Here is a 24,822-nt window from a genome sequence, read left to right on the forward strand (position 1 = left end):
AACTGTTATCCAAGTATTATAACAGTTACAGACACAGATGCTGATTTTTTTTTTGTTGTATTTCTTTATGTGTAGATCATCCAGCAGGCAGGACAGGTGTGGTTCCCTGATTCTGCTTTCAAAACAGCACAGGCCATTAAGGACATGAACAGAGAGGGGCTGCCTCTCATGGTGTTTGCGAACTGGAGGGGCTTCTCTGGAGGAATGAAAGGTACTTCTGCTCCTGTTGTAACCAAGAAAGATGCTCCGACTTCATTACTGTTTTTCGACATACTGAAACAAGAACTTGCATATCTGCGGACAATGACAAGATAACCAAGACTAGTGCTACGTCCATTGTAGCGACACAAAAGCTGAGCCTCTTGGAGCAGCAAAGAAGAATTGCTTTCTGTGTTCATTCTTGGGGATCTAATAAATGAATCACAAGAGCATATTCAAGAATGCCAGAAACACATTCTAGACAGTGTCCCGAGTCATTTTCAAGAACAGTACTCAAAAATCTGATGTCAGTCTGAGTTTGAAGCCATGCAGCATCTCATGTGAAACTCTCTGTCTTAGATATGTATGACCAGGTGCTGAAGTTCGGAGCCTACATTGTGGATGGCCTGAGGGAGTACAAGCAGCCTGTTCTGGTTTATATCCCCCCTCAGGCTGAGCTGAGAGGAGGATCATGGGTAGTCATAGATCCCACCATCAACCCTCGTCACATGGAGATGTACGCCGACAAGGACAGCCGGTGAGTTGGACTGAAAATGACGGCGATCTGAGCGTCGCCTTCATCGAAGCGCCTTTTGTTTGTTTTCTAATCTTTGATGTCTCCAGAGGCGGGGTGCTGGAGCCTGAGGGAACAGTGGAGATCAAGTTTAGGAGGAAGGACCTAGTGAAGACCATGAGGAGAGTGGATCCGGTCTACACGGGCTTGGCTGAGAGATTGGGTGAGTCTTCCACTTCAGTTCTAATTATAGCTCTTCACATGTGTCTCCCGCCCCGCCCCCCCTCCACTCGGCCTTGTCCTCATTTCAGTTAAAGAGCGATACATCAGGTGAAGAGCGCGTGTGTGTTTTCGCTGTCGTTCTTCACTCGCTGTTGATTGTATCATCTTCTCTGCTTCTCCCCGGGGAGACGTGTCAATCACAGCCTGCTCAGATCAATCAGCCGCTCGCCTGTCTCTCCTGCACAGCGTATCGATCTTGCTCCAGGCTCAGTGAAATGTGGGCCCTGATGCTGTTTGGACTCGGGGCGAGGGGTGAACTGGAGTGATGGGGGGGGGAGGGAGGGGCTTGCGGGGGTTACTGGGGAGTGTTTGAGAGGTTACAGATCGGATTTGACAGAAATCGGTATATGGTGACAGCCACCAGGGCTTTGGGGATCTTTAAAACTAAATTCTGCATTCAGGAGTTAATTCATAGCTGCATACTAATAGAGAGACCGGTTTGGAAGTCAATTGTACCATTGAGGATTAAAAGCCAACTAGAAGACTGCTAGATGGAGATAAAAATCCTCTCCTGACCTATCAGCATCACTATTTGGTTTGACAGCACTGTTGTGGGCTTCTTTTTTTTTTTTTAGGAACCCCAGAGCTGAGTCCCCCCGACCGCAAAGAGCTGGAGACCCAACTAAAGGAGCGTGAGGAGTTCCTCCTGCCCATCTACCACCAGGTGGCCGTGCAGTTTGCAGACCTCCATGACACCCCAGGTCGCATGCAAGAGAAAGGTGTTATAACGGTGAGCACTTTTTCTTCTTCTTCTTCTTCATGCTGCCCACAGGGGGAGAGTCAGTCTAACTGCTGCAGCACCTGTCCAGTGAATAATGTTTGGTCTCACCGGGCTGTGAGGACTCGTCCTCATAATTATCTTCTGATGACCCCGGTCAATCACAGAAGAGGCAGCCGCGGTGACGCCTCAGGCAGGCCCCGTCTCATTCTGTGTCCTCTCAGGTCCATCCTTCACATACAGATTTTAAAGACCCTGCTCACATGACCAGAGGGAGCTTCACAGTCGGGGTGTTTTGTACACACAATATGGGCCGGATAGTACTGGTCTGGATGTTTGACTCAAGTACCTCAGCAGAGTCTACCAGTCCACTATGATGAAAACTTCTTTTACACATCACTTTTCTCTAACAAACATCAATCTGTCACCCCCCCCCCCCCCCCCCCCCCCCCCCCCCCCCCCCCCAAATAATCCACAACATGATACAATCATTCCCACATTCATTTTAACTATATTGTGTAAAATGGTTTCATAATTTTCCATTCAGTGTATTTCCCTCAGTGTGTCATCTCATTCATTGGGTTGAGCATTCTTATACAAAGAATGAAATACACTATCAGAAACTGTAACATGAAAATCAATGTCTATCATAACTATTTTTATTTAACCATCGTCTATCTCAGGATATCCTTGAGTGGCAGACATGCCGTCACTTCTTTTACTGGCGCCTGCGTCGTCTGCTGCTGGAGGAGACGGTGAAGAGGAAGATCCAAGCGGCCAACAGCGAGCTGAATGACGGACAGATCCAGGCGATGCTGCGCCGCTGGTTTGTGGAGGCCGAGGGCGCTGTCAAGGTAAGAAATCCTCCAAATACTCACGGGAAAGTCTTAGTTTTTTATTCTTGTCGAGATGTGACTCAAAATTAAAGTAAGTATTTCTGGACACATACATTGATAATGGTCATATGATGATGTGGTTTGTTTTAATACATATATTTTAAACATATAATTTATATGATTATAATTAGATTTTGGGAGAAGACTCTAGAACAAACGTGCTTGCTAGTATTGCCTCATTTGATTGTTTTGTTTTTTTCAGTATTGATCGTACATGTATGTTGTAAAAATGCAATTACTCTAATTTAAAAAATAATCAGATTTTAAAATCCTTACCACTGAATGTGAACAATAGACCTTAACAAAGCAATAAATAAATGATCAGATATCAGTTCATATCTACAGTCGTCATCATATGCAGCATTCTGTGATCTCTGATTTGACAGGTTGACTCTGTATTAGATTCCTATTAAAGAACTAGAGCCTGAGGTTTAAATTTACAATCATTGTGAACATATTCTCAGCCTGTCTGAGAATGATGACAAAGGTCTGTTTTTTTTTTTTGTTTTTTTTATCCTAAAACACTTTTTTCTTCTCTACTAGGAGCTCCAGATAAAGAAGTGTAGGCAGTCCTGTTTTTTAAAAAAAAACTGATAGACTGATAAGTGGAAAATAAACATCCATGAGAGATGCATAAATACTGATTCTTCCCGCCCAGTCTTCAGACTCATAGGACCTGCCGCAGGGGCCGACAGGAGCCGGCCCAGCTTTAGAGATCTCCTAAAGAAGTGGCCTTCTTGTTAGCTAATACATTACCCCAATCAGGACCGGCTGTCTTAAGCCCCAATTAATCACAGCCCTGGCACGTGCAGATAGGAGAGCAACACGCTGTTTCGTAATTAAAAGAAAACAGATTAAAGATGATTAATAGGGGCATTAAATGTGCTCGTGGACCTCAAGCAGGACTGTTCATAAAAATAAATAAAAAGAGCCCATTTTACCCCCTCAGCCCCCAAATCTGCACTAAGCCCCTCCAGCCGCACTTTGTGTGGGATCAGAGATGCCAGCACTCATGAATACTAATGTTTCTATCAGGTCCAGGCAACAAGACATGACACCCCCACTTTATGTCAGGCCAAGCCTTTTGTTGTTGATACTTATTTGTTGATTCATAACATTTTAAGATTTGCTCAGACAAAATGTAAGCTGTAATAGATTTGTGAGCTGCAACAATTATTTTGAAATGGAGTGGTCTATTGATGCATTTATTTTATTATTGTGTTGGTGATTATTTTTAAGTAGAAATGATCATATTTGCAGGTTGCAGCTTCCTGCATATAAGAATCATCAGTTCTAAACTGTCTGTTTAGAACAAAGTCATCACTTTGTCCCCAGGGAAATAGGGATGAGCAATGTTTACAACTTTTTAAGATTTTATAGCGCAAATGATGATCATCCTTAAAGAGTCTGTTGATCTCACTCACTCTCTCTCTCTCTCTCTCTCTCTCTCTCCCTCACACCATGAGAAACAGTGTGATTTGCAGGCTGTATTTCCCTATCACAAATATGACCCTTGCTTAACCCTCCTTCAACACCCCCTCTTTCCATTATGCAGGCCTATCTGTGGGATAACAATGAGGAGGTGGTTGCATGGCTGGAGAGGCAACTTGCTGAAGAAGAGGGCGCCAGGTCTGTGATCGATGAGAACATCAAGTACATCCGCCGAGATCACATTCTCAAGCAGATACGCAGGTAAGAGAGCTCAAAATAAATGCAGACATACACGAGTGAAATCAAGCTTTTCTGTTCTTTATTGTGATCATCTTTTCTCTGTTTTTTTTTTTTTTAGCCTTGTTCAGGCCAACCCAGAGGTCGCCATGGATTCAATCGTGCACATGACCCAGCACATCTCACCCACACAGAGAACAGAGGTGGTGCGGATCCTGTCCACTATGGAGACGTCAGCCTCCTCCTAAAGTGTGTGTGGGGGGGGGGGGGGGGGGCTCTCCTCCCTGCCTGGCGGGCTGAAGCACAGCTCAGGCAGAAACCCCAACCAAAGGAGACTGTCTCAGCTGCACCCGGTCCCTGACTGGAGACTGAAGATGGAGGAGCCAACATGAGGGCCCCTGGCAGCTGCCAGGTTACCGATGAATCGCTGGCAATGATTCTTAAGAAGCAAAACTTCCGTTGACAATTTTAATGTTTGTGAATCCACTCGTGTGTTACTTAAATCCATTTGTTTTGTGTTCAAGTGCAATTGAATAATAACTAAAGAAAAATCTGCTGACTAATATGTTTGAAGTTTACACAGTTGATGCTTCCATGACAATCAGTGCTCTCTGATGCTTTTAACTGGAGTTGCACATTAAGTCAGAGTGCTATTGTCATGTAAAACACACCCTGGTTTGTGACATATGCTTGTCGTGATTTGCAAGTATTTTGATGACCAACTCGACAATGACAACTCATTGCTGGGAGCATCAGAAAGAAAAAAGGGGATGTTACACTTCTCGGCAGGGAGTTACTGAACAAAGACCGAGGAACACTACAACAGATTTGGACAGGGGAGCCCAGCAGGGAGCGTGAGGCGAGGTCCCCCTTTTTTAGACCCTGACTGTTTCACAGTCACCCCACAGTGAGCGGCGGGCCAGCTCGCCTCAAAAAAAAAAAACAACAGCTGTCCCTTCTGTTCTCACTCACACACACAGGACAAACACATGCTGCTTAAGACGCACTTTACTGCTGCTCACTGTTCCCCTCACATTGCACCGTTTGAACTGTTGCATCTAGCACACACACACACACACACACATACACATACACACTCACAAAGTGATAGAAGCAGCAACACACTGAGGTGGTAATAAGTGACATAAGAGTTGTTAATGGTACTACACACAGAGCATGGTCGCTTAGAGACCTCTTCCTTTCTCCTCTGGTTACTTTATTTTTTTAACCCCTTTTGTGTTTGCTTCTTAAACCAGTCATAAAAGGTTTTTTTTTAATTTATTTTATAACTAAAGAGATATTTTTTTGAATTGATAACAAATAGATGGCTCGGTCATTTAATGTGTGTTTGTGAAAGAACTAAATCTGCTGTTCACTGGTCTTACATGTTACATGTCTTGTAGTGTGTCATTTGAGCTGTAATCCACATTAACAAAGGGTGTACTTAATGAGATGTTACTTATTTTTTATTATTTCATTTGGAGAACACATATTACTTCACTTGATGTTGTTACCAATAGACAGGCATAGTGTTCTACCTGTGTAATAAAAGGATTTCACTTCACTGTAACTCTGTTTCAGTCCTATCGATCACTTTGTGATATGCTCTCCTGATAAAGCAATGTTAGCAACGTGAAATGGCTTTTGTGATCTGTGCTGTGCCTTTTATGTGCCTGTATGACAAGTTGTCCAGTTGCTTCATAAGTAACTGATTGTCTCCGAAATGGCTGGAGAAGAATTCACAGTGACGAGCTCTAAATGTGTCTGCAAATTTAATAAAGCTTAACCAACTTCTTCTGAGTTTGTACTAAAACAATCTCTTCTTTTTTTTTATTTGTTGCATTGAAAAAAAAAAAGTAACAAGGGAGGATTTAACAAAACTCACATTTTTTAGGAATTTGCATTAATTTAATTTGTCAATTATTTTTGATATAGTGATGATCCTCCAGGCAGATAACAACATGACTGGAAGCCTCATTAATTCCAGCAGTCAGAACAAAGTGAATTACTCTGGAGAGACGTTTTCTGATTACTAGAAAATGATACTTCCCATTCCTCAATCCACAGATAATTAAAGCAGCATTTTCTTTCCTGGTGTTCTGACTTCAACAGTATTAAAGAGGATGAAGCAGATCAAACAAATATTGAGGGATCTGTCTCATCCCTGCTTCCTTTTTTTTTGTTTTGTCCCACTCCTTTGTGTAACCCCCTCAGCTCTATCAACTCTTTTACTATCCCACCAACAAATATGTAAGACAAATTGAGTTGCATGCACCCAATACCCACCACAATTATAGGAGGCCCAATAAGAAAATGAGTCATTTGGCTGTATAATTGGAAATGTGCCTTGCTTGGTCTCTCTGGTCTCCCCGAGGGTTTTGGCTCATTTGTGGTGGCATGCTAGGCCGGCTAATTCTTTTAGTCGCTGACAAACTGCAGAATCAGGTTCTTTTTAACCACAGGAGGCTGAAGTTCTCCATAAAACTTGTTAAGAACCCTTCTTTCTTTAATTACAAAGTTGATCAGAAGAGCCGCATTATCCAAAAATATATTAATTTAAGTCAAGAGTTGTTTGCCTTTTTTCAGTAAAAAGAAATCTCGATTTTTAAGGTTAAACAAAGTACACAAGCTTTTCTTAGAATTTAAAATTCTGATTCCTAAGCCACAGTGACTGCTGAGTTCTGCCAGATCCATGACAAAGAGCGAGAGAGAGAAATATAGCAGAAAATGTTAATGGGAAAAAGAAAATCAGTGTCTTCTATGAGATTGAAATTGGAGGCATTGTGATAGCACAGAGTGGAGACTCAATCATGCATCTGAGGCAGCCACAATTCCACATCCACACGTCTCAATGACTTGACAGCACTTGAGAGACAAAGCCTGTGACCCAGTTGCAGGATTCCAATTAGCGGGATATATGCAACAGTTGAGATGAAAAGGGAACAGGGTCTTTACAGAGCCCTGGGGCTGTCTGATTACCGCCTGAAAACAAGACTCCTCTACCCGTGACAAAGAGTACACCGGCGGAGATGGAGCGAGTGCCAGGCCCCAGCTGTTCTTCATCTCTCCAGGCGGAGGATTCTGAAGAGCTCATCTCAGCTCATCTCCGCCCGCCTGCCTTTTTTCATATCAACTATATTCAAAAGTGCAAAGAAGGCCAGTCACGCCGAGACACTGTTCATACTTGTCTTATTATTTGTTTTCTCGTCGATGGAATTTTTTCCAGACAGTGAAAGCGGAAGATGACCCTCTGACCTCAGTTTGGGTGTGTTAGCTGAAGGCAACCTCAAATGCAGAACGCTGGCTGTTTTACATGAGGCATATTTCAGGCCCTGTGGTTCCTCAGGATTTCAATTTTCATATGAAGCAAAACTGATTAATTTTGCAATACATTGTATAGATACCTATTTCAAAGAGGCTCAAAGGCATACATATTTGTTAAATGTTTAATCAAGTAGATATTTCCAAATATGTGTATTCTTAATAATTGTGTTTTTCATCTGACTAGTTATCATTTTGATTTAAATCCACTTTTGGTGGAAGAATAGATACAATAACATCGCAATAGAAACTGAATTTAGGATTCATATTGTTATAACTTATTACAAGTATAAGTAATATGAAACTTGCACTAAGTTTAAATTCAATCTAAACACGTCCTTATGAATAATAACCAAAGATAGCATTATACAATTTAACACCATGCACTGCAAGCATCATTTTATTTTTTATTGAATTAGCCAATCAAAAGTGACCATCATATGAAGACATTCATATTTGAGCATCAAGATGTTTTGCCTGCATGAACTGTAGAGTAATTAAGTTAAGTTAGAGACACTATCAAATTTACATTTCATTCAGTGTCTGATTCCTATAACTCTTGTAATTGTTCTTTTTGACTCAATAACCCTGAAAAACAGAATAAAGAGAGAGCCAAATATATAGTTTGCATGTTGTTAATGAAGGGATGATATAAGAACAGGTTAATACTACAGACTGTATATAAAATGGACAGCACAACACCTGTCCTGGCCTGAATTAAAGCTAAAAGATTTAGAGCTCCCCCTACTGACCGGCTACAGTATAAGTCATTAATCCTGCCTCCTCCAAGCGAACAGGTGGGCTATGGGTCAAACTGTTAAACCAAATACATGGTAAATGGTAAATGCACTTGAGTGCTTTTCTAGTCTTCTGACTACTCAAAGCACTTTTTACACTGCAGGTCACACCTACACATTCACACACTGATGGCAGAGGCTGCTGTGTGATTTGTCCATTAGTTTTAACTAATCTCATTCATACACATTCACACTCTTCCGACGATGCAGACTTAAGTGTCTTGCCCAAGAACACGTGAACATGGGAATGCAGGAGCTTGGGGTCGAACCCCCAACCCGCTGGTTGGGAGATGACCAGCTCTACCACTGAGCCTCAACCACTCCAATCAATTTTCGCAAACCTGTGGAATCATTTCTATTTTTACTGTAAGTCAAATGTATGTTTTCGTAAGCAGTAGCGGCGTGATGTCAGCCTTCCCGCTGATTCATAGTCTACCAAGTACAAACCCTGGCTACAGACATGGGGATATTTTGGTTTCATGTTTGTTCAACGGGAGGATGTTGAGGCATGTTTTCCATCTTTATTTACAGTCATCCAGATGTGCAGATTAATTGATATGGGCTGTGAAAAACATAATTTTCACCCATGTCCACATGTCCAAGGTCACTAATTACTTGCAACATCCTAGTGAGCAAAATATCAAAGCCATGATAACAATCCATCTAAATAATTTTAATTACTAAGACAGGGTAAAAGCTGAACCTCTAATATGATGTAAAACAGTGTTTCTGCACGATGAGCTTTGTTTGCATTTCAAATAATGATTATAATTCACTCCAAAGTTTTCCCATGAATTTAAGGCTTTCATGACTTGTACTTTTTAATAGACATACATTGCAAAGGACAGTTGCTGAGAGGTAATTTCTACAATAAATGAATATATTCAACTAAATGATGCATTGTGTCTTTAATGCAGAGAGGCCGGGCTGCAGAGGTAAAGCCAGGCAGTGAATCCCTCCGGGGGCAGCTAAGAAGGCAGCCTGTCAGCCAGCTGCATGAGAGGCTTAATCTTCAATCTGCGTTTGAAACGTGCCACAAGGGTCAAAGATTACAACACCCTGTGATCATCACCACATAATGCATACATTCTCATTCTGTCAGGGCTCAGTAAACATGGGGTGACTAACTCAACACCAGAACAACAGAGGAGGGCTAATTCAAATCCGCAGACAGAAAGGGCCACAAAATGCAGTTTTTTTACAGATAAAAAAAACAGATCCAATAGAAGACTCACTCATCAAATGTCAGTTTTTCATCTGCATGAAAAAATCAAAATTATGCTGTAGCTGAGCAAACCATATCTAGGTTCTTATTTGTCCTAATACATCTGCTCATAAACTTGACTGCAGATTTGTCACTGTTATTAAGGTAATATTATGCAAAAAGCTGCTTATTCTTGTGCATTGCAGGCCAGGTGAAGCTGCTCCCTGTACCATGTACCCCACACCCCCACACCCCCCCGCCCCCACATTAACATTCATGGAGCCACTGGAGTGTAGCGAGCTGCATACGCAGAGCCAACGAGGAGATGCAGGGAAGGAAGAGAGAGAGGCAGGACTGAGCCCCCACTACGATAAGGGCTGGAGGAAGTTTGGGGGTTGGTGGTGGGCTGTGGTGGTGAAGGTTGCCCAGTGTGGGATTGTGAGAAAGGTCAGCAGGCAAGGACCTGGGACTTTGTCCATATATCACAGCTATTACTGTAGGTCACTGACTGGTATGGAAATTATAGGAGTAGAGAGAGGTCCATGTGGTATGTTAGGAATGAGAATGAACGTGTCTTTAATATCTTATCGAGAGGAAATTGAGCAGAAGAACCATATACTCATATAAAACATGGACGTAGTCACAGTGATGCACCCATTGGTTACTGAAGAGGAGTTTTGAGGCCTGATGATGGCAGAAGTCATATTGAAAAATTCCATCTTAAACTAACTTTCAGCTTTCAGTCAACCTTTAACCTGCAATGAAGTGAGGTGGGCCTTAAGCCTGGCAAACAACTACAATGCACTGGCTTGTAGTCATATTATTCACGCCCCAAATTATGCAAAACATTCATTCTTCATAGAATTGAAAGGACAAGTTGAAATTAAATCCCTGTGTGTGTGTGCCCAAAAAGACATGAACTATTCAGACAAAAATCGTTTTTTTAACCAGGCTGTAAACATGTTTATTACTGCTGTTTAAATTGACATTTTAACATGGGTGTGTACGTGACTGACTCCATGGCTTTTGCTGCCGGCCTCAAATGGACACTCAAGGAACTGCAGCTTTTGCACTTTTGCATCACCACTTGAAAAGAACACAAGTAACTGGGAGCACAAGTATGCTCCAGGCAAAGGCTTGACTTTAACATCAGCTTCATTTCCTGTTTAGAACTGCTGTCATGCTTTTATCACTTTTATCACTTGACACACTCCATTTGTATCATGTGTTCATTTTGTTGATGAAATTGTTGGCCCAACTGTTACTGCGTCATATCGTTCTATGGATGATGTTTAAGATAATTTTTAATCATTTAAGAAGTCAGTTTGAGAATACATACAGCAAATGCACTGCTTGGTAGTAGAAGTGGGCACCCTGTACCATTATAGTGATCCGTTAAATCACCTTTTGGATGTTAGCAAGGATTGGTTGATGGCTTCATATGAGTCCTACACTGAAGTGCATGCAGTCTGCCTCACACGTTCAAAGTATACTAATTATGAATGCTCACTCATTACTCATTATGAACAGTTCTCACAGAGTTAGTGACTGAATGTAGAGTTAAAGAGCTGAATGCAAACATCAGTCCAGCAGCGGCCTGTGTTTCAGAGGTGCAGCACATTAAAATGCATGCATTAGAGGCATATCAGTGGAGCGTGGAGAGCCAACTCCCCATGGAAATGTTGGTTTACTGCATCTCAAAGGGCCTGTGGATCGGTTTTATTTGTGACCAGTGTCCTCTGGCTCTGAAGGACAAAGGCAGCCAACCGGGGAAATCATTGAGCTTGACAACATCGCATACAGTGGTGTCATCTGAAAGTGCTGGTTGAGGACATTTAAATCAGACTGATAAAGATGTCTCTCAGTAAGCTGTCCCAGCGCAAGAATGGTGGTGGATCTAATGACGGATCAGAGAATCGACTGAGATTTTAGATTAAGTTAAAACTTGCACGGTAGACGGGAAGCAGCTTGCATGATTAATGTAATGACTGGTCTGTCAAGGCAGAAAAAATAGTCCATGTATTCTTTAATTTTAAGTTGGATTATTGCAATTCCCTATTGCTCTCATACTGTACGTGTCTAAACAGTGCATGTGGAATGACAAGACAAAGGTTCCTTATATGAACATCTCTGCACTTGCCCACATACATTTTATTAGAAAGTCAAATCCTGCTTCTTACCTACAAAGCTCTTCAGGTCAGGCACCATCATATCTTAAAGATCTCATAGTGCATACTATTCCCCCCCTAATGTCGTGAGTTTCTGGTTTGGTTTTGTATTGTGTTTATTTCAGAGTTTAGATTTCCTTTCTTGTTTAAGTTTGTCTCATTCTAACTGTTGCTTGGTTCCCTTGTGTGTTTTTTTTTCTAATGTTTGCTAGTTGAGTCTTTAGTACGTTGTACCTTGTTACTGTTTGGAATTAGAACTTTTTTAAGAAAGTAGGATTTTGCTTTGCATTTTGACTTTTTATTTATTTTCTAATATATTCTATTTGGTTCTACACGTGGGTCCTGTTCCTCATCAATTAAACCTTTGTGACACCTAGAACTTTGAACTTGCAGGCCTGCTTGTGGTACCTGAGATTTTTAGAATCTCCTACCAGTCAGGGTCTGGGAGGTATGCACCCCCTCTACTATTAATAGTAGACTTTAATCTTTCCTATTTGACAATTCCAACCCTAACAGCTTCTTTTAATGCAACAACTTGACTGCAAACAGAGGGGATCGCTTTAGCTCCAAGTCAGCCTTCATTGAGTTAACATGAAGCTCTTACTTTCTGCAGTAAGTGTGTAGGTTTGATTTAACTACACATTAATTGCTTTCTCCTAATGAAAGTCCATCCCCAATAAATAGAAGAAGTTAAAGTACACTGACACCCAAGAAGACACCTTTTACGCCCTGCACTTGTTCCAATGAAAAATGTAGATGTATTCTTCCTTTTGGCTTCAGGGACAGAGATCACAGAAGAACAAGGCAGGGAAGGTGAGGGGTTTCAGCTACAGTATATGTGATATAGCTGGTTAGACACCCCCCTCCACCCCTGCCTCCACCCAGGGTCATACACCCCATTACACACACATATGCACATATACATTTTGCAGAGCAGGGTTTTTTTTTCCACATTTGAAAATGAAATGCTTGATTGCAGAGATCCAGCAACCTTCAGGGCTATGTCTTCGTCTCATTGCTCTCGTTACCAAATTACAACAGTTGATATAAAGAAACAAAAGAGAAATATGCTGCATTGTGTTAAATCTACTTGAAACATAAACATGTGTTCTTCCTGCATGGGAAACTACATCAATAAGCCCAAGCTTGCAAAATCATGAAATAACTTTACAAAATTGTCAAACTTTGCATGCATGATATTGTCATCATACTCTGTGACGTGTACACAGAGTGATTACAATCTAAACGAGTATTATCTGCCTCTGCTTTTGTTGAGTAAATGACATGTCAGAATCTATAAGACTCTTAAATCATCTCAGCGCTTGGCCCCACAGATTAAGCACTGCAAAAAAGACAGTAGGAGGGGAACACTCATGATTCTGTCCTCTTCAACTTTAATCAAAAATACACTGACGTGCCGCAGCCCCCTCCTTCTCTTTCATAATAATAGGCAGCTAAAAATTCAGGAGGCAGACTCCACATCAATCACTCGCTAGATTTGAGTCCAATGCAATAAATATGCAAATGAGGAGAAGCCAATGTCTCGTAGCTTTGAGAACAGCGCGAGGAGAGAAAAAAAAAAAAGAAGGGAAAAACTGTATTAATTGCCCATGGCCAGAGGAATCCTATTACTGTGGGCATTGATTATAAAATTGTATGTGTGAATGATTTTGATCATGCAGAAAGGGGACCGCAAAGCCTGAAGCAAAAAGTGGAGAAAGAGATGAATTAGGGAATAGGACCAGATTGTACAAGTGACTAAAAAGGAAAGAAGAATGAGAAAAAAGGCCAAATCTAAGTTTAAATAAGATTCAGATTACCAAATGAAAAGGTTTTATATCTCGTATAACAATATACTATTATCTTTTGATAGCACTTGTCCAGTTGTAATGGGATTTATTTAAATTCTAGATTTTCTAAGGTCAGATTTTGGATCTATTTTCTTTGTCTAAAGGTGTTCAAGTTCATCGTTCAACTAAAAGGTTAGGGTTGTTGCCCTGATGAACTCTTGCATCTCCTGCAAAGTGCATTTGCACCTAGACTGTAAATATTAATGGACAAAGCCTGATCAACCCTTTGGTTATACGAAGGGCTGTTTTGGAAGCCCATCCATGGCTTTTGCCATATTAGAAATGCTGACTCTATCAAACTTTTTGTCAACGTAACGACAGGCAAAGAGCTGAGATGGACCTTAAGCCGCCTGACAAACCGCTGCAACAAGGCTGCTTGCAGTCGAGTCTGCCACACCTCCTAATTATGCATAACTATTATCACACCTTAAATCTAAACTGGTGAGTTATAAAAAGAAAAAAACATTAAACCCCTGTACGGTGCATGCTAATAAAGACATTAAAATAAGACCAAAATCTTTTTTAACCAGGCTGTAAACATATTAATTTCTGCTGTCAAAACAGATGTTTTAATATGGGGTGTGTATGGGGTTTCAGGGTGTGTTGGAGCAAGCCTCAAGTGGACACTCAAGGAACTGCAGTTGTTTTGCCCATCCGCATTGGCTTTATTTTTCAGCACCACAGGTTGCGGCTTGGACATCAGACAAAGCGCACAAAGATGTTGCATCCTTTTTGGTCAGTAATGTGACAAACTGAGCTGACTATCTGAAAACAGTAATTATAGAGACTATTAATGTGACTATCAATGAATTCAAGTGTCAGAGAAATACTTGTAGTCAAAGAGTCCAGCTGGCTTCTGGAGGGGGTCAGCTGATTAAAACTCAGCTGAAATAATTGTGTCCATCCATTCTTGGTTATAATGTTTATACAGTATTCTGTATATTGTGTATAATGTGCACAAAATAAAGAAAAACATCTGTAGACAGTTGAATTAGTTCCACAGTGAATGAAGGTGAAGCCCTCCTCAAAGAGACGAATAAGCATTATTGTGAACTGTTAATCCAACAGCAGCAATAATGATTGTCAGCAACATTTGAATTGATTTGCTGGCCCCCTGTTTGACTTGCAAATCTCTCTCTTAATCACTGTGTTTTGTTCAGATAAACAGGGATTAGTTTGATTAACAGCATAACATTATCTCTAAACATTTAAACTCTGTTGGCATTGGACATACAGGCTTTGATCAACAGATTAAGGATACAGTTCAAAACACTGAATAGATTTTTTTATTTATGCAAATCATTTCTTTGAAATTCCTTGAAAAAGTAAGCTATAGCTTAACTGGATTGTCTCTGACATCCATTAATGATATTTATCATATCTGATGTTATTTTGCATCCTTATTTTCATGACTCCTCTGATGCTCACACTCCTCCCACACTTGGTATTTTCTCTTTTTCTTTTAGCTTTTTGTGTGGAGTAAGTTGAGTAATTAAGTCACAACTAAGAATCTATATCAGTGATAATGTATTGACAGATGTGGCAGAATAATAAACAATATAACCCTTAAACGAAAGACGTTTCATCCACTGAGGTCTTCCTCCACGAATGTGATCAGCTCTCACCACCAGAGCAATGTGGCTGATTGCTCTAATATTGTTCATTTAAATAATGTCAAGTCATGATTAGAAGTGAAGATGGTGACATGGCCACAATGGTTAGGGAGGAGACAGCCATATTTTTATATAAAGGTGATTTCATTAAAATTAATTCCTTGCAAGGTTAAATCCCTTTGTGATGTCTCTGTCCCGTATATCATGTTTCTGTGTGGGATCATGTTAAGTCTGCGATCAGCCTGGTCGTATGACCTGCATGCTTTCAGCCAGGTAGAGACAGGTGTGCAGGAGGCGTAGCCTGGGGAGAACAAAGGGAGAGAGAGAAATGTTTGTTGGGGGTTTTTTTTGACTCTGGGAAGAGGGCAAGGGACAGCTGCTGGAAGGCTAGTTTTCTTGGGGAAGAAACAGTCATGGGCTTCTTTTTTTTACAGTGTTTCCTCCTCCACATGAGAAGATGACATGTGTTGAGGAGGACCGTGGACACTGAGGACAATTCAGGAGTCTGAGGGCCGGTCATGACGAGACCTCAATTGCAGGACCGGTGAGTGCTGATTCAAGTGGATACCTTTTTCTTCATCTTTTTGCAGACATTTTTGCAATGCATTGCTTTCCATGTTTTTGTTTGCTGGGATTACATCTTTTGAGTTTTTGAGGTTTTTTCCCTTGGAACTATATGGATTACTGAAGGGTTTCCTGTATTGGAATTTGAACATTCAAGGTGGACAAAATTGTTTTCCAATGACAGTTTATTTTTGTAGACATCGGTGTTCAAATTGGCGATAAAGCGTACATTTAATTTTCTCATGTTTTGAATTATTTACTAACCGGGTCGCTCCCTGTTTCTTCACCATATCCCTTCTTGTTTAAGTTTCTAACCAGGTTGTAGCATTATTTGCAGCAGAGTTGAATTAATAAGTATAACTTTTGCTTTACAATTAAGCTGATTGTGGTAAGGCTAATCCAGAAATGTCATTTTTATCTGGTTACATTAAGTTAGGCTTGATCCATGACGCCACACATCTTATGTGTGATGTAAGTTCTGATTAAATATGTGAAATACAAGTCAACTACACATTTAATTCACACAGGTTGATTAGCTATTTGTTTATTTTATCAATAACTTTGTTTTTGTGTTCACATTTTATAAAGTTAAATCAAACTATTTGGATTTTGAGATTTAGTTAAAGGTCACATATTATACTCTCCGCTTCCCAAAACATGTCTGTGAAGTTTCTTGAAATGAATCCACTCTGCTGCTGTATTTTACCATGCCTTTAAACCCCTCTATTTCAGCCCTGCTCAGAACAGGATGTTTCTGTGTCTATAGCTTTAAATGAAAATGAGCTGTGTGACCTCTCGTGTGTCTGGGGCTGTTTTAGGGCATGTTGATAAAGCTTACAGAAAGGGATGCCTGATAGTATGTCAGATTGATTGCCTACATTAGTTTACATACATTTAGAAAATTCTAAAAAAAAAAAAAAAAAAAAGGAAACTCATAGGATAAGTTAGAGTCACATCCATGTGTTATCCGGTGTGGCTCTGTGGCCTCCTCCCTCAAACATCTCCACTGAGATGCTCTCTCAGCCTCCTGCTTCACTGCCCCAGTGGTTTGTTATTCAGTGTTTGTCCTGTCTTCCACTTTGCTGCCCTCAACTTTCCCTTTTTCACCCTAAAATATTGACTCGGATCAGCCTCTTCTTCAATACCAACAGAGATGCCTCATGTTAGGTTTATATATCAGATAAGTTGATAACATCAGTGTGTGTTTCTACTGTAGTTATTCAGCAAAAAAAAGCACTGCAAATAATAAAATCAGTGGCTGCGAGGAACATGTAGAGTCTGAGTGGTGGTGTGTGTGTTTTTCCAGTACCGAGCATTCATCAGCTAATTTATCATCTCAACAGCTCACTTACATCTGCAAAGTCATCCGAGAAAAAATCAGACAAAACTGCTCCACTAGATGTGAAAGTGATTTGATTGCTGGCTTGGTATTTGTCTGGATACTCCAAATTGTCTGAACATCTCAACTTTGGTTGACTGTACTGCAGCAGACAGATTCTCAGTGTAAAGAGGTTTGCAACGTTAGTGTTCTGGGTAACGGGCTACAATTTAGCGAACTGTCACAACAGAACAGGTTACAGGAAGTAAGCATCTATAAAAAGAATTGTAACAGAGTAATTCAGCGTTAAGTGGCTCAAAATGCTCCAAGACAAACTCGGCCCATAGTAAGTATCTGATGGACATTCTGAGGTATAAAATCACATCTCCTCTGAAACAACTATCCATAGTTTACTAAATACAACAACATCAAGCTGTAACCATGATATTTAGTCAAAGTTCATCCGTGCAGCTGCAGCATGTGTCTCACAGACAGAGCCTTTGCCATTCAAAGTGTCCCAGACATGAACACATGGAGCACATTATAAAGATCCAGACAAGAAAAATGTAAACTAAAATACATTTGGTTAAAGACAACTGGTCGTTTTGATCATTGTAAGCTATAGTAAGTAGTATAATCTTTAATTAATTAAATATAGCCTAAATGAGCTTATATTTTCAGTCAAGGTACATTTTTGGAAGAAAAAAGAAATCAGAGTAGGGTGTCATAGGAAAATGTTTGTGAAAGATGCAACACTTCCAAGTGTTCGCTGGCTTGGAAAAACTCAAGGGATTCTTTTTTTCTAAAGGGATTTCCTCGCGCAATCATTTAGGTATGCTCTTATTTCAAAAAATGAAATGTGCATTAACCGATCCCTGTTTGCTATAAAAAAACAAAAAAGACAAGAATCCCTTTGAAAGAATATTATTTCCCCAAAGTGATGAACCGTTATAATAATGATGAATGTGTTGTATTATTCAGCGACTGGTCATAAAGATCAGTGTTATGGATTTTAAATGGGCCAATCAGGTGTTTCTCATGGAAAAAATGGCAGTTACTATTGGCAAAAAAAATGTCGGCAGAAATGATTTCTACAATAACTATTCTCCAATCAGACGATAGAGTGAAGAGAACTCAAAGTGCAAGATTCACTGTGCATTCATTTGGCAACAATTTATTTGCATTTCTTTTTTTTCTTATGAGGACAGTACAAATGAGCACAGTGAGGAACCACATCCATAAAACAGCTACAAAAGTTTGGTTAGTTTGCATTCAATCAATCAAGAGCTTTTTTTCTTTTTTCTTTTTTTTTTTTTTACAATGCTGAGATCCAAAGCCCTGAATACTGGAGCTTTAAGTAAACAGTTGACTGTACTGCTTGAATCGTGTCACATTAAAGTCAGATCCTTTTGAAGGCAAACATGTTGGTTATCAATTGGTTGAAAGAGAATGGCGAACAAACAAATATATATATATATATATAAATAAATAAACAAAAACAATGTCTGGACAGTCCTGAGAGAGGTTTTTGGTCAAATGTATTGAATATGACAAGAATAATCTTACATGAGCTCATGGATGACGCTGCATGTATCAAATACTGAAGGCAATGAAATAAATCTCTACCACGCTTCTTTATGTCAACAAATTCAAGACAAACTATGTCACATTATGTGGCATAAACGGTTTTACAAACAGTAAATAAAACACTTTCCGCTGCCTATCCATGTGTTTGTTTATTGCTTGATCAATGAGGCCCAGCATTCTCAGTGTTTGAATGAGTCAAATTCACATGGACTATTTAAAAACAATCTATTGATCGGCAAGTCAATAAACAATTATACCAACGTACAAATATAGAGATTTATAAATAGTTAAATAGGGCTTAACAGAAATGCAAGCAAATAAATAAATAAATACATAAATAAATAAATACATAATAAATAAATAAATAAATGTACATTTAAATAAGGAAAAAAAAAACCTCCTTAGAATGCATTGATTTGCTTTTAAAATAAAAGTGTGCTTTGCAGTTGGGTTTCTTCCGGGCTACCACACAGTGCCTTCGCTCATGTCTGAGGAGGTCTGTGACAGCTGGTTTGTGTATCCGTTGTCACTGAGGGACACAGAGGTAAAAGGTGTGCCGGGGCCACACATCTCACTGGAGATGCTGTGCATGGAGCCCGGCATGTTGGGCTCTGGACTGGGTGAGTCCTCAGGGTGGTGAACAGAAACTGTGTCAGAGAAACACTGCACCTCTGTAGGACAGTGGTGCCCTGGGTGGTGGTGGTGCTGGTGCTGGTGGTGTTGGTGGTGGTGGTGGTCCATGGCTCCTAACGGGGTGCCCGCAGGGACGGAGGAGGGCACGTAGCCCAGGTCTGCTGGAGTCTGAGCCTGGGACGATGGAGGGCCCTGGAAGTACTCGTAATTCCCTCCTGAGCTGTAATATTCCCCCGGATAATCTGTGTTCACATAGACATCTGGATTAGTGCAAAGAATAAATAGTAGAAACATAGAAAAACTATAATAATAATTACTACTCAACTATAATAATTCGATTAAAAAAAAAACAAAAAAAAAACAATGAAGCATAAATAACTGAATTTTAGTAGACCTGCTTATCAAAAATAATATATTTATTAATAATTTATTTTGATAGTATACAAAATAAACGTGAGATAAAAAAAAACACAAACATTTAGAACAGTGATAACAATCGGAAAACAATCCACTTTAAATATCGATCAAACGAAAAGGCCGTTTATCTCCAAACAGATCTCACCTCCATAATAGGAGAAGTGTCCCATCTCCTCTGTCTCCAGCCTCTCTCCCAGCGCCCTCATCCTCCTCGTGCCGCGGAAGAACACGTGTCTCCGGCCGCCCAGCGAGCTCAGCTGCTTCATGCGTCTCTCTTTGGACCGCCTGTTTTGGAACCAAACCTTAAAGACATGACGATGGACAAAGATACATAAAACCAGGTTATTAGCATGAATGCCACAAGAACAAGCATAATCACTTTTCTTGTGCCTCTTGTGTTTTTTTTGTTTGTTTGTTTGTTTTTTTACAGAACTATGCGTTTCAGAGCAGCTTTTTGTGATGCGTAAAGTAAAAAAAAATCGATGATTTCATGGTAATAAAAATAATTACCTTTGGATGAGGTCAAAAATATTTATGAACCGGAAGTCAGAATAGGGATGAGTGAGTGCGTAAAATCCACTTCTGGTGCATTTTGATGTGGCTCATCAAGGGAGCGTTTGGAGGGAAAAAAATGTCTATGGAAATCCGTGCTAAGTGAGTCCTGCTTTTAAGGGTTTTAAGAGTGCAGTGGGAATAAAGATTATGGGCAAAAATAATAAAATTGAGACCATAGAAAAGGAAATGGGAACGAATCTGCAGAGCATTAAGGGCTGATTCCCCGAGGGTGTCTGCAACCCACAAATACCAGAAAGTATGTTTGTGGTATGGAAGCTATTTCCCACATGTTGGTAGTGTAACATCTGATTTTGTTTTCTGTCGTATTAGAATCATAGAGACACCTAACCTGTGTGAACTTCAATGGGGAGGGGTCCGATAATGGATGCAGGCCTATGTCTATCAAACAGCGCAGCTAAGACGCCCAAAACGTTTTTTCTTTAACAACATGTTTTTTTTTGTTTGTTTGTTGTTTTTTTTACCTGGATGACTCTCATGCTGAGGCCGGTGTCCCTCGACAGCTGCTCCCGGATGTGTCTGGTGGGTTTCGGCGTAGCCGCGAACGCCGCCTTCAGAGTCTCCAGCTGCTTGGCTTTGATGGTGGTCCGAGGCCCGCGTCGTTTCCCGACGCCGCTCTGCTCGTCGTTCTCGTTGTTGCATGCCTCTTTATCTGACAAGTGTCCCGATTCCGAGTCCTTGCCGTCGTCCTGCGGGTCCTGCGAGTCCGGGGACAGACTTGGGTCGCTGCATGTCGTCACTGTGGGAAAAGATACAACACATGCCGCTTATAGCCACAGTCCATGCGCGGATATTTACAGGATCTATTTCTCTGAATGACTGCCCACCTTCAAATGAAAGCACGTTTTCAATAGGCTATATCTTGAAATGTAGGCCTACTTCAAATACATTCCCCTTATAGTCTGAATTGCTCACTTTATGGGTAGGCTACACGATAGCTTACAAAAACACACACACACACAAGTAAATTTGGACTATAAATTATTTTTGTTAAGAAAGAAGAAGGGTAACACATCAACACAATAAGACGAGTAAATATACATAATAATAAATAATAGGCTTATAATGATAAATACATTAATTTAATGTAAAATAAGAAAGATAGAAAATACAAAACTGTACAAATCTTCTTTTTCCCAAATAATAAAAATGAACTCTTCACCTGAGAGTAGGATTGTGTCCTTGCCATTGTTGTTCTGATAGTCCTCTTTACAGACGAACTTGAACTCGTCCAGGATGTAGAGCTCCTCGCCAGTGGACAGCTGTTTGTTACACATCACACAGGTGAAACAGTTCAGGTGGAACACTTTGCTCTTTGCCCTGCGGACCAGATCACTGGGTAGAATTCCCTGATCACAGCCGTCACACTTGGTCCCAAATATCCTGCAGAGAGGGAATGCAACAGTCAGGCCAAAGTTTCACAACAGAGGTGCATGTGATAAAGCCTTACAATAGAAACATTTGTGATTGGTTTCCTCGTGCCTATATAACTTACAGGTAGGTTATAATGTAGTTTATATTGACTAATAATCAATAGCAAATTAAGGTTATTAAGGAGCATAAATAATGTCTCCTTTAACCTCCCATTAATAAAAATGTAATTGCATAGGAAACAATGTAAGTATAATTACTTATTATTGTCATTAGGAATGAAGGTCCACCACGTGTAATATAATCCATGTTTTTGTGCTTTTTTAAAAGACTTATAATAAAGGTTTTAAGAAAAAAACATGTTTTAAGTGTTGCATTTTTTTTAAATATAGGCTTAACGTTTGGTGTTAAGCCTTTTGTAGATTCTTTCGGACAAAAAAATTATAGCAATTCTAATAATAATAAAATAGTAATGTGAACATGATTATGAAATTAAAAACGATAATTCACTACAGAAAGAAGTTCCCATGGTGTAAACAAAGAAGGTGTATCTTGGTTGCTCTTCGGGTTTTTAAAAAGGCCCCATCAATCCTGGATCAACATCTTTTTTTGTTTAATGAAATTCCTTTATAGGCTACTCGGATTTTACTTATCTTTTTTTTATATGATATTCAGTGAGAAATATCTTTCTTCAATATCTGTTTTTTTTTTTTTTAACAGTAATAATAAACTATTTGAATTCTCACCTGAAGAAGTCATTCTTACAGTACAGTTTCCCTTCTCGTGAGAAACATTTCTCAGTCAAAGTGCATTTACATTCGCAGCACTGGACACATTTGATGTGCCACGGTCTGTCCAAAACTTTGAGCAGGAATTTGTCCACGATGGGATTCTCACAGCCGGCACACTGCAGCATGGTGTGCAGTTATTCCCAACCCGATATGTAAAGTGAAATATTCTCTCTCCACCGTTAAAGTCACCTCAGTGCTGCTGCTGCTGCTGCTGCGTTTTTTTTTGGGGTATGATCCAACAAATCCAATGCTTCCAAAAATGTATCTGAATAATCACATCATCATCCAGGATATCAAACACATCTATTCCACGGGACAACAATCCACATCTGGCCAACAGCTCCAAACGACAGGTTGACTGCTGGAAAAAAACATTTCTGTAGCAAAATCACAGACTGGAGATCACAGAGGAGCCATCAGGATGATCCGAAGAAATCAAAACGCCCTCCCTCTTAGAGACGATTTAACCAAATCACTGCAGTATGCTGTTTCCTGAGTGGAGGAAAGCAGAGAAAAATAACGACGGTACGTTCTCAGTGCGCTCAGTCCGTCTTTCATTTGTGTCTCATTATGTCTCTGATGAGCTCTCAGTCTGAGAGAAACGCAGAAATAATCGCACCTTGAAGCTCAGCCTATTGCCTATTCAGAAACATGTGACGTCAGCTGCAGGATCAACCTATGAGCAGCCTTCGTTTTACTCCACTGCATCTAGCCTTCTTCAACATTATGAAAAGTAAAGTAAATGCCATAGGTACTACAAAATAAAATGAGCAAATCAAACCAGCAGAAAGATCAACCTTAATTTAGTCTAAATAAAAAAATATATAGGCTACTTTTTTTGTATCTTTGAAGAATACAAGAATTAAAACATAATGCGAAGAAAGCCAAAAAATGAATGCATTTTTGTCCCAAAAAATATATCCTGTAAGCAATTTTTAAATTCAAATGTCACAATAGAAACAATGGGACAACATGAAGTTCTTCCAAGCTATCTCATGTGGATTTATGTTTTCTGGGAACCGACTGACATGGCATTCTGACTGATGAATGAAAAAAAAAAAGTTTCATAAATAAATACATTTTATAAAAAAAAATCCACTATCGTTCCCATGTTGATAACAATCATCTTTTTACAGCCTGATAGTCTCTCAGGGATAGCCTGCTGTGGGTCAATGATATCACACAAATGAATAAATGATTCGCTGTGCCTTGTGTGGGAGAATCAGACTGCAGCGTGCAGATGATTGCTACATGGTCCGCAGACCTCTCCCTGCAGACTGCACAGAGGACACATGGTCGCAAGGTTTCACACACAGATTCATGTTGTGCCCCTGCTTTATTCCACATCTCGTCTGAAAGGACAAGGGACACTAATGGTTATAATGTGTGCTGATAGGCTGTCTCCACAGATGTTATCGTAGCGTGTTGGTGCACTGGAGAGGGAGATAGCGGGTTTCCCCACACAGCCCTAGCTCTGCTTGTGACTGATATCTGAGCTGCAGACAGAATAAAACTGCATGTCTGATTTTTTTTATATTTATATATATAGATATACCAGGCAGGCAATCACGAGCTCGTAAAATGTACGTCATCAAATGATCTATTTGGTACTTGCACTGTAGATTTTTAAAAACCGTTTTCTATATGTGTATTCATGCCTTTCATATTTTCTGTTTTATTTAATTTTACAAAAACAGACACGCTGAAAAAGTATCTCAGAGTGAAGATGAATTATTCATTTATTTCATTTTAAATTCCCTGACAAAACAAGGTTTGTTAAAAAAAGTCAATATAGTCATCAGAAAATTAAGTGCTGTATAGATAGTCAAAAGTAGGCAACTTTTTTCTATCCACGTTAGTTCATATTGATTTTCAGATCTTCTTATCTGATACTAATTTCTGTAAAAACTAAGAATCACCCCTTGCGCTTTGAAACAGATAGCAAAGTGTGCCACAATGTTTATTACAGATTGTTTGACAGTGTACACTTACAGTTTTAGCACCATGGAGAGCACCTCAGAGTGCACAAATGAATTAAACACCATTAATGGCATTAAAATCAAACAAATAACTGAAAATAATAGTGTTTATGGCCTTTTCACTTGAAATGTATGTAAAATATGATCTATAGTTGTCTAGCTTGAAGAGATTCCTGTATAATCTTATCATATTTCTATTTAAGGAAAGGAACTGCATGCAACATATCCATTGTCAATTAAAAACCATGGTGACGTACATATCCCTGCTAAGAAGATTCACCCTTAAATGGTCTTCTTAAAAGTTTTGTTAAAAGTTACAATCTCTGTTTTTAGATTAGACACATGTGGTCAGGTGTTAGA

General features: G+C 39.9%; 2 protein-coding genes across 11 annotated transcripts in view; one reads left to right on the forward strand and one right to left on the reverse strand.

Moving 5' to 3' along the window:
• acaca (acetyl-CoA carboxylase alpha) overlaps positions 1-6,076 on the forward strand; it is a 36,095-nt gene extending 30,019 nt beyond the window's left edge. For all 10 annotated transcript variants that reach the window (XM_065962806.1, XM_065962803.1, XM_065962804.1 and 7 more), the window contains 7 exons: positions 76-211; positions 559-736; positions 823-935; positions 1,570-1,724; positions 2,396-2,566; positions 4,164-4,300; positions 4,398-6,076. In XM_065962806.1, coding sequence (XP_065818878.1) covers positions 76-211; positions 559-736; positions 823-935; positions 1,570-1,724; positions 2,396-2,566; positions 4,164-4,300; positions 4,398-4,524 — 1,017 coding nt within the window. In that variant the 3' untranslated portion in view covers positions 4,525-6,076. The remainder of the gene's footprint in view (positions 1-75; positions 212-558; positions 737-822; positions 936-1,569; positions 1,725-2,395; positions 2,567-4,163; positions 4,301-4,397) is intronic.
• A 12,193-nt stretch (positions 6,077-18,269) lies between these two features.
• On the reverse strand, positions 18,270-23,086 carry LOC109981481 (LIM/homeobox protein Lhx1-like). The gene is made up of 5 exons (XM_020630284.2): positions 22,439-23,086; positions 21,484-21,704; positions 20,786-21,060; positions 19,894-20,050; positions 18,270-19,573 (listed from the first exon to the last, which is right to left on the reverse strand). The coding sequence occupies exons 1-5, from the start codon at positions 22,606-22,608 to the stop codon at positions 19,161-19,163; spliced, it is 1,236 nt and encodes a 411-aa protein (XP_020485940.2). The 5' UTR covers positions 22,609-23,086; the 3' UTR covers positions 18,270-19,160.
• Positions 23,087-24,822: the final 1,736 nt, after the last annotated feature.

Source organism: Labrus bergylta, chromosome 14 (assembly GCF_963930695.1).
Source record: "Labrus bergylta chromosome 14, fLabBer1.1, whole genome shotgun sequence".
NCBI lineage: Eukaryota > Metazoa > Chordata > Actinopteri > Labriformes > Labridae > Labrus > Labrus bergylta.

Coding starts and splice junctions, on each gene's coding strand:
- LOC109981481 (XM_020630284.2), bottom strand. CDS start 22,608: ATGCTGCAGTGTGCCGGCTGTGAGAATCCCATCGTGGACAAATTCCTG. Junction 20,051..20,785: donor TCAGCATGAGAGTCATCCAG/GTAAAAAAAACA, acceptor CATGTCTTTAAG/GTTTGGTTCCAAAACAGGCG. Junction 19,574..19,893: donor ACACTTCTCCTATTATGGAG/GTGAGATCTGTT, acceptor ATGTGAACACAG/ATTATCCGGGGGAATATTAC.